General features: G+C 39.2%; 1 protein-coding gene across 2 annotated transcripts; it reads right to left on the minus strand.

Moving 5' to 3' along the window:
• Nucleotides 1-5,606: 5,606 nt before the first annotated feature.
• Nucleotides 5,607-9,203, minus strand: LOC133798618 (thioredoxin-like 3-2, chloroplastic). 2 transcript variants are annotated; one of them, XM_062237016.1, is made up of 6 exons: nt 8,730-9,139; nt 8,263-8,337; nt 7,476-7,542; nt 7,128-7,145; nt 6,913-7,023; nt 5,607-6,073 (listed from the first exon to the last, which is right to left on the minus strand). In XM_062237016.1, exons 1-5 carry the CDS (start codon nt 9,050-9,052, stop codon nt 6,919-6,921), a joined length of 588 nt encoding a protein of 195 aa, XP_062093000.1. In that variant the 5' UTR covers nt 9,053-9,139; the 3' UTR covers nt 5,607-6,073; nt 6,913-6,918. The 2 variants fall into 2 exon arrangements, with proteins under 2 accessions (XP_062093000.1, XP_062093001.1); XM_062237017.1 differs by lacking the exon at nt 5,607-6,073 and having other exon boundaries at nt 6,976-7,023; nt 8,207-8,337; nt 8,730-9,203.
• Nucleotides 9,204-10,236: the final 1,033 nt, after the last annotated feature.

A 10,236-nucleotide genomic window follows, 5' to 3' on the forward strand; every position in this document is an offset into this window, starting at 1 on the left:
GGTCTCAGTTGGGATACATACATGAGGTATATCCTGGTGGTGACACCAACTCCAGAAAATAGAGTAGGGCCTCATCAGGATGATGCATGTTTCCAAGAGGCTTGGGAGGTAAGGACCTCACAGGATGGCCCTATGAAAGCGAAACGTGGTGGGCTTTTTGGGACCTTGGGCGCGACATCCTTGGTGCATGGTGCAACACTGTAAGCCAGGCATGTGCCTCGCGAGACCCTCAGTACGGGACAAGGGGCGTGGGGTGAGACCCCGTAGGCGAGCCATGTGCCTCACAAGACCCTCGACGCGAGGCACATGACAAGGTGCATGGGTCGAGGCCCCTTAGGCGAGGCGTGTGCCTCGCCAGACCCTCGGCACGAGGCGAATGAGAAGGTACGTGGGGCAAGGCCTCGTAGGCGAGGCGTGTGCCTTGCGAGATCCTCAGCGCGAGGCGCGAGACAAGGTGTGTGGGGCGAGGCCCCTTAGGCGAGGCATGTGCATCGCGAGACCCTTGGCACGAGGTGCAACTTGGTAGGCGAGGCGTGTGTCTTGTGAGGCGTGAGACTAGGTTTGGTTGTTTCCATCATGAGCTGGTATTTTGAGAGACACGATGTGGTGGGCCATTGTAATCACGGAGTTTTGGCATCCACAATATATATGGAAATTTTTTTGGTGGTGATTGTTTTTAATCACTATCGATAGATATTTTTAGTATTTTCAGTATATAGATAAGTTGTAACTCTATTTATTTACATGACAGTGTATAGTGCAGCTACAGGAGACCTTTCGCAAATTTTTAGGAAATTTTGGATAATTAGGATATCGAAAGCAAAGTTTAAGAAGCTTGTTTTCCATGCATATAAAAAAAATTAGGCACGCGAACAACTAACTGTTTGAACTCTGATTTTAGTACTATAAATTATTCGAAATTACCCAAAAATTGGCGGGATGTCTCTTATAATCATAATGTACGCCATGATGCAAAAAAAATTAGATTATAATTTCTCTAAGTGCCAAAAATAAAAGAAGTGATGTGATAGACCTCCTCTGACCTACGTATATGCACGTAAGAAAGGGAGTGATGAGATGGTTGCTCAGTCAGCAGCTGGGAATTAAGGGGGCAGTAAGATGTGAGTTTGTTACAAGGGCTGGGGTAGTCTAAGTGAGGGTACAATGAGTTTATGTTGTACCTCCGTGAGTTAGCATTAAGAAGATATTAGTGAGTAGAGAAAAGGGTGTGGAATGTATGAGTAACTTTGTATTTGGAGAGATACAGGCTCTTGAAATCATGTTAATTCAATCAACCATTCAATTCATCTACTTCTTCTCTACTGTTTTCCTATCTCTATGTTAACCATTGGCAGGAAAATCCTATCAATTGGTATCAGAGATTTATGATCCTAAATGTCTAAGAAATTGAAGGCGGTTGTCGACTCACTGGAGGGGTGGTTCTCTGAGTTGCAGCTGGGAGTTCAGACGGAGCTTGCGACCATTAAATATGAAATTAGCTCACTCAAGGAAGGAATATCAAGGATGCCAGCAGTGGAGAAAGCTCTTGAACTAATTTTCGCTCAGCTTAATCAATCCCACCGCAAGGATGCCGGCGAATCCTCCGCCATTAACGTCGCCATGATTACCTCCAAAATGTGCAAGAGAACATGCCATATGTCTGCAAGTTAGGCCTAGCCCTATTAGTGTGCGACCTTATCGCTATGCCCAAGCGCAAAAGAATGAGATTGAGCAACTCATGGCTGAGGTGCTTCAAGCAGGGATCATCCAACCTAGTACTTGCCCTTTTCGAAGTCTAGTGTTGTTGGTTAAGAAAAAGGATGGGAGTTGGCGATTTTGCGTGGACTATAGGGCACTGAATAGGGCAACGGTGGCGAATAAGTTTCCTATTCCAATCATAGGTGAGATATTGGACGAGTTGCATGGAGCTATGGTATTTTCCAAGTTGGATCTCAAATCAGGGTATCATCATATTCGATTTTGTCCTAAGGATGTGGAGAAGATCGCCTTCAGAACACATGAGGGCCACTATGAATTTTTGGTTATGTCATTTGGTTTAACAAATTCCCCTACCACTTTTCAAGCACTAATGAATAAGGTATTCTGCAATTACCTACACAAGTTTGTATTGGTTTTCTTTGATGATATTTTAATCTACATCATGACATTAGAGGAGTACATGATTCATTTGGAGTTGGTCCTTGGCCGATTACACCAACATCAGCTCTATGCTAATCAGGAAAAGTGCTTGTTCGCCCAAAGCCACCTAGAGTACTTGGGCCATATTTTTTTCAGCAGACGGTGTATCAGTTGACCCGAATAAACTAGCTGCAATGGAAAATTGGCCAGTTCCTAGGACTTTAAGAGACTTGCGAGGGTTCTTGGGTCTCACAGGGTATTACAGGAAGTTTGTCAAGGGATATGGACATATAGCTCGCCCATTGACCGATCAACAAAAGAAAGATGCATTTGGCTGGTTAGAGGAAGCTCATGCAGCTTTTACAAGCCTCAAGGAGGCCATGTGTTTGGTACTAGATTTGGCCTTGCCCGATTTCTCGATTCCTTTTGTGTTAGAAGCAGATGCATCAGACCACGGTTTAAGGGCGTTCTTGATGCAAAATCAACGACCAATTGCTTTTTTCAGCCAAATTCCATCTCCTCGGGCTCGCACCAAGTCAATATACGAGCGAGAATTGATGGCCATTGTGTTAGCTATATAGAAATTACGTCCCTATTTACTTGGTTGCAATTTTTTTGGTTCACATAGATCAACGTAGCCTCAAGTATCTGCTGGAGCAGAGATTAGTTGCCTAGGAGCCTCAAAAGTGGTTGACTAAATTGCTAGGTTATGACTTTGATATTGTATACCAACAAGGTCTGGAAACAAAGTTGCGAATGCTCTTTCCCATGTGCACCAGGATGTTTCTTTAGCTGCCATCTCGGACCCAACACTCATTTCTATTCCAAATTTGCAAGATGATGTTGCGACAGACCTGACTTTGTCAAAAGTTATTCGGGAACTGAAATTGGGGCTTGATAGTGGAGGGTATTCATTAGTTCAAGGGTGCCTAAAGTTCAAAGGTCTGTTGGTCATTCCCTCCTCTTCACCATTTATTCATCTTTTGCTCCAAGAGTACCATAGCAGTAACATTGGGGGTCATTCAGGGGTTTGTAAAACCTTTCATCGGTCGGCACGAGACCTTTATTGGTCGGGCATGAGGAAGGATATTCAACGGTTTGTGGCGGAATGTACTACTTGTCAGCAAAGTAAGTATTTGGCTTAATCTCCAACTGGTTTGTTACAACCAGTTCCTATTCCTGAGCAGATTTGGGATGACATTTCCATAGATTTCATAGAGGGCTTACCTATTTCAAATGGGTTTGATACTATTTTGGTAGTGGTTGATCGCTTATTCCACTCCACCATTCTTTTTTAGAAGCAACGGTAGCTGCCATTTTTGTTAGAGAAGTGGAAGTTGCATGGAATTCCTGGTTCCATTGTTTCAGATCGTGACAAAGTATTTTTGAGCTTATTTTGGAAGGAGTTGTTTCATTTACAAGGTACAACTCTTAAGCATAGCACCTCTTATCACCCTCAATCTGATGGGCAGACAGAAGTGGTTAACATGTGTCTAGAAACATATCTAAGATGTTTTGTCAGTACGAAGCCTAAACAGTGGGTCACGTGGTTACCTTGGGCCAATTCTGGTATAAGACTTCATACCACACATCAGCAGGGATGACTTCTTTCTTTGCAGTTTACCACATAGACCCGCCACCCTTGATTCGTTTTGAGCATGGCTGCACAAAAGTGTTAGCTGTGGAGGACACTCTCAAAGTTCGAGACGATGTATTGGAGAATCTCCATCGTGCACAACAAAAGATGAAGCACCAAGCTGATCGTAAACGTCGAGATGTGCAATTTTCAGTGGGGGACTTGGTGTATGTTAAGCTCTGCCCTTATCGACAGAAGTCAGTGGCTCAACGTAGAAATGAGAAACTTGCCCCTCGTTTTTCGGCCCTTTTCCAGTTCTAGCACGCATTGGCACAACTGCCTATCACCTCCAGCTCCCTCCGGAATCCAATATTCATCTAGTGTTTCATGTGTCTTTACTTCGTGTAGCCTTGGGACCACACCAGCAGGCTTCAACCATTCCACATGATCTCACAGGAGAACTAGAATGGACTTTCACCCCTGAAAAAGTATTAGATGTTCGCCCAGGTACTCATAAGGCTCCTCCACAAGCTCTAGTCAAATGGACCAATCAGCCAGATTTTGAAGCTACTTCGAAAGATTTTCCACTCATACAATGGTAGTTTCCTCAATTCCACCTTGAGGACGAGGTGAGACTTTGGGCAAGGGTATTGATAGACCTCCTCTGACCTACGTATATGCACGTAAGAAAAGGAGTGATGAGATGATTGCTCAGTCAGCAGCTGGGAATTAAGGGGGCGGCAGAATGTGAGTTTGTTACAAGGGCTGGGGTAGTCTAAGTGAGGGTACAATGATTTTATGTTGTACCTCCATGAGGTAGCATTAAGAAGACATTAGAAAGTAGAGAAAAGGGTGTGGAATGTATGAGTAACTTTGTATTTGGAGAGATACAGGCTCTCAGAATCCTGTTAATTTAATCAACCATTCAATTCATCTAGTTCTTCTCTACTGTTTTGCTTTCTCTGTGTCCATTGGTAGGAATATCCTATCATGATATCCCACCTAAAAAAATGCATATATATAAATATATATATTTATTGAGAAGTCTTCCATATATATAAATAAAATTCTAAAATTGATTTTCTGTCGTAATTAACTGAAACTCAACAAATTGGAAGAAAAATAGGAGTAAATCTAAAACATAAAAACGATGATGCTACCGAGTAAAAACTTAGGTAATTACAATGTGGAAGGAAAGATGTGATTTTGGTAAAAAGAGGTTAGTTAGACACACATAACCAGTAAATACATATTAACTTAATCGTTTAACATGGCATGCCTTTGTTTTTGGGTGTCTAACTACTTACTCTATTTTCTGGAAATGTCTTGCATTTCAAGAATTCCTACGTATATGCACGTAAGAAAATGAGTGATGAGATGACTGCTCAGTCAGCAACTGGGAATTAAGGGGTGGTAGAATGTGAGTTTGTTACAAGGGTTGGGGTAGTCTAAGTGAGAGTACAATGAGTTTATGTTGTACCTCCATAAGATAGCATTAAGAAGACATTAGAAAGTAGAAAAGAGGGTGTGGAATGTATGAGTAACTTTGTATTTGGACAGATATAGGCTCTTAGAATCCTGTTAATTCAATCAACCATTCAATTCATCTAGTTCTTCTCTACTGTTTTGCTATCTCTGTGTCCATTGGTAGGAATATCCTATCATGATATCCCATCTACAAAAATTCATATATATATATATTTATTGAGAAGTTTTTCATATATATAAATAAAATTCTAAAATTGATTTTCTATCGTAATTAACTAAAACTCAACAAATTGGAAAATAAATAGGAGTAAATCTAAAACATAAAAACGATGATGCTGCCGAGTAAAAACTTAGGTAATTACAATGTGGAAGGAAAGATGTGATTTTGGTAAAAAGAGGTTAGTTAGACACAGATAACCAGTAAATACATATTAACTTAATCGTTTACCATGGCATGTCTTTGTTTTTGAGTGTCTAACTACTTACTCTATTTTCTGGAAATGTCTTGCATTTCAAGAATTACAAGTGTTGTATATGGTAAAAAGAAAAATACCGAATTATTTATCTAATGAAGAGCGCCTGGTGTTTAACACCCTAAAGTCTTTCTTGTATGAAATGATGTGAAACAATAGTGTTGGTAGGTGTAGTAGCAATTAGCAAAGGCACCAAATGGAATCAGTGAGAGAAGACCCAATGCGAAATTTGCCTTGTCTTCTATCTTCTGTTCGGTTAGTGTTCGTTTGCAAAGAGAACTCTTTAACATCACTTTGCAATCACTAAAGGTCAGCCGAGCTCATATTCACTCTTCCAAGCTCTAATTCCCTCCCATTGGCAATGGCAGTACAAGGAAAGCATCGTAACGGGTCACCGCTGCATAGAATGTCATATTTGGTACATGAGCAAATTAGTCAACTCAATCAAGGATTCACAGTTTACATTTGCAATATCACAAGGGGGGAGAAGAAAAAGAACAGAAAAACAAGAACTACTCTCCATTCTTATAAGGGGCCACAATAAACAAAAGCCTTTGTGAGACAATAACTGATTTCCACTACCCTTACAACCTTTGCCACCAATGACCTTTCTTGGGCAATGATAGTAATTCACCTAATCTCTTGTGTTTAGCAACTAGCATCTACAAGTCAAGAGCCGATGTCCCACTAACTTGAATATAAGTTTCACACCAACAAATCTAAACGTTCAAATGTGTGGCTACACCATCAACAAAATAATAAACAAAATGTCAATTTTTCTTCTCCAATGATGCCTATCACATTAACAAATATCTAAGTTTAGTTTGGAATTTCAATTGGGTAGTTCCACTTCTTGGAATGTACATACATGAGAGATGTAAGATGTGTGCAATAAAAAAAAATACTCAGTCAGATCCTGGATATATTTATTGATCAGGATAAAAGGCATAGCCCCGTTAAACTTTTATTTTGCTTAGTCCCAAATGATACTTTTAACTGAAAATTCCAGTGCATAGAGTGAATCATACTATCAGTCACCATAACCAAGTGTTTTTATATACGGATAATCCTATTGATCTGTTTCTTAACTTTTAACAAAGTGGCTAAATGAATGTTAAAGTATAATAAGAGTGAAAAAAAAGACAGAAAGCAGATTGCTTTAATTTATTAAGGAAATGAATGACAAATTCAATTTTATTTGGAGAAATGGTAATACAATAAATTCTTTAATCCTACCGTGATTCACATTGAGTACGCGCTCTCAATCATTTGACGAACTTCATTGATTACTAAATATGCTTTGTGTCCACCAATCACCTCAGTTTGTTTCTTGGTATCCTTCCAGAGCTGTAAAACAACAATCTCTATTATTTAGCATTTAGAGGAACTCCCGAATCATCAAAAAATATATAGCCAAGTCCCATAGACACGGTATTAATATTGAAAATTACCTGAATTGTTGGCATCTTCTGCATAGATTTCCAAGCCCATGTCGTATACATGCATTCAAAATATATAGCAGTCAGTAACAATTTTGGCACTGCCTCAAGTAAGTGCATAACAAATGGGACTAATAATTAATCAGATTTCCTTTACAGCGTGATTTATAATCACCAGGATCATTTATTAAGCAAAAAATATTTAAGGCATGCCATATACAATGAATTTATTATTAAGACTGTTAATTGGATAGTGCAAGAAGTATCACAAATACCCGCTAGAGATGTTCTAAGGTTTTATCTCTTGACTTTTCTATAATAATGATTCACAAAGTCTGGTTCAGAGCATTGAAGACTTACAGTGACACCAGCATGAGAAACAAGCTTATATGGAACTGCATTAACATCAACACAGTAGAACCGCAGTCTACATAAAACCAACTAATTCTTAATTAGAATTACAAGCCAACAGAAATACACATGTATCATACACAGTGAGCGAGTGACAAAAATATATGTGTATAATCCACCAAAAACTTCGAATTTTCCCCAAACAAGAAAGGGTTAATGATCATTCTAGAAGAATTCATTCAGTTGATACTTAACATAAATTGTTCCTCGATAGTAAAAGATAGGTTTAATCATGACAGCTTAAGCCTTCAGGACTAATACAAGAAACTAGGGGTAGACTAGTTCCCAGAAAACTACAGAATTTGGAAAAATGCAAAACATAAACAATAAAATGATGATTTGATTGCAATTTTCGTAGGTCCAGTTTCACATGAGAGATTATTACAAGGAATTAAAGGGACCATGAGGCCATCCACACCCATATGGTTGAAATTGTCATTGAAGAATATAGAACGATTTATCATAGCACGTCCATGTTATCTATGTTCAAAGAAAAAAAGAAAAGTCGCAATTCCCTAAGCATCCATATTAGAATAACAAGCTAAATGGTCCTAAGCTAAGGTTTAATGAAGGGATAGAGCGTTAATCATCATTACAAATTGACAAGGCTCATTAACATATTTGCCAAAAAGAAAAAAGGAGGATGCATATGGGAACAAGGTAAAGTAGTAAATGCTTACAAGGAGCTAAAACTATGGTACACTGACTATCATTGAAAGAGCCGCACAGGACAAACCTTGGATAGTAATCAGCTGCCAACTTCTCCAATTTTGGTTTCAAATATATACATTTCCTGCACCAGCTTGCCATCCTATAGTACATTCAATATAATCCCACTCAGAATCTCATCTTAGATAAATGATTTCAGATTGAATAAAATAGAGAAAGAAAAAACTAAGTTTGGTTATAACCCAGAAAGAATAGTCATACTAATACAATCATATCCCAATTAGAGCTCAACTCTTTCGTTTCGGAGAACAAAACTCCTCCAATTTAACTCTTTAATAGAATTGTACCTAATTACATCATATTCAAAAAGAAATTTTCGTCTAAAAAATGTTCCCCTCTTCTTTACAACAATTTTAGCGGGAATCAAACCTGATAAATGTTAAGAAATACCCCGTTAAAGGATATCAGAAATCTCATCAATTGGATCCCAAAAGAGAAAAATATAGAAACCCCTATCAGTATGGAGATAAGTACCAAAGAATTATGACCGGTTCCTCGAGCTGCTGTGCCTCGGCTATGACTCGGTCGAACTGGCTCTCGCTCGTAATGGGGGCGAGGTTCACCGACACCGGCGAGTCATCAAGCTCCCGAAGAGACCCCTCTTGGCAAGAAACCTTGACCACATCTCTTCTTCCATTGATTCCTTCGAATTTACTTGAGTATACAAGAGAGCTTGACGAAGAAGAAGACGAAGACCCTTTAGAGCAAAAGACCAACAAATCCCAAGACCCACTTGAGGCGTGACGCGAAGAAGAGGATATTGGAGGTCTGAAAGTAGGGCTTAGTCGTACGGACATGTCGAAGACGAGAGAAAATGTTTTTTTTTTTTTGAGCAAATCTTTCTGTGTGTGATTCTAAGAAAGGAAAGCTGTGAAACAGAATGGTTGACGAAGGCACCACGTGGAGAAAGGTACACGTGGATGGGTCCCAGACCCAGTTGCTGATCATTCTCTGCCGTCTGGAACGAACGGTATAAAGTATAAACTCTACTTATACGTTAGATTGAACAAGTTCGTTCGACGGTGAGGATCGTGTAAGGATATTGACTCCGCCTTTTATGCCATGTAGGAAAAGGGGTTGGTTAGTCGGGAGTTTTGCTAAAGCTCACTTGTACAAATTTTTCATGATCTAGTTACTTTGCTAACATGGTTTTTGAACTTCTCATCCTCCTCGCTTGAATAGAAACATCGGGCCAAGTAGTAAAAGATATCTAAAAATAAAAATAAAATTATAATTTATGGATAATTGAGTTTCATTTTAAGCCCTATCGGTAGGACTCTCAGTGTTCTTGACCCGTAAACAGTTTTCGGCACAATTTTTTTTATGACCATGTATATTGTAGCTATTTGGAGCATCCTGCAAATTTTCAGAAAATTATGAATAATTTACAGTGCCGAAAACTAAGTTGAAACAAGTTGTTGCACGCGTGACTAATTTTTTTTTTATGCGCATGGAAAGAAACATGTTTGAACCTAGTTTTCGGTACTGTAAATTATTCGGAATTTTCTGAAAATTTGCAGGATGCTCTAAACAACTACAATATACACGATCATAAAAAAAATCGCACTGAAAACTGTTCACAGGTCGAGAATACTGAAGAGTCCCACCAATAGGGCTTAAAGTGAAGACCCTATATGGGAATTTTCCTATAATTTATTCTAAGCGTATATATTTTATGATTTTGGGGGCCCACGAACACCTCTTACATATAAGTAGTTCTGTTACTGTACCAAGTGGCAGCCACCTAATCAAGGATTTTATAAGCTGAATGTGGATGAGATTGTTCGTGGAATAGAGGTGGGCTAATGCTTTGGAGTTGTTGTTTGTGATAGTCATGGTGAGCTTCTTGCAACGAGTAATGGGTATTAGAATCTAAAAGCTATTGTCTTAGGTGCTAAACTTTGTGCTATCAAAGAGGGCTTGCAGTTTGCTGTGGAACAAGAATACAACAATTTTGTTCTTGAATCTGACTGCAACATGG

The sequence above is a fragment of the Humulus lupulus genome, chromosome 8 (genome assembly GCF_963169125.1).
Source record: "Humulus lupulus chromosome 8, drHumLupu1.1, whole genome shotgun sequence".
NCBI lineage: Eukaryota > Viridiplantae > Streptophyta > Magnoliopsida > Rosales > Cannabaceae > Humulus > Humulus lupulus.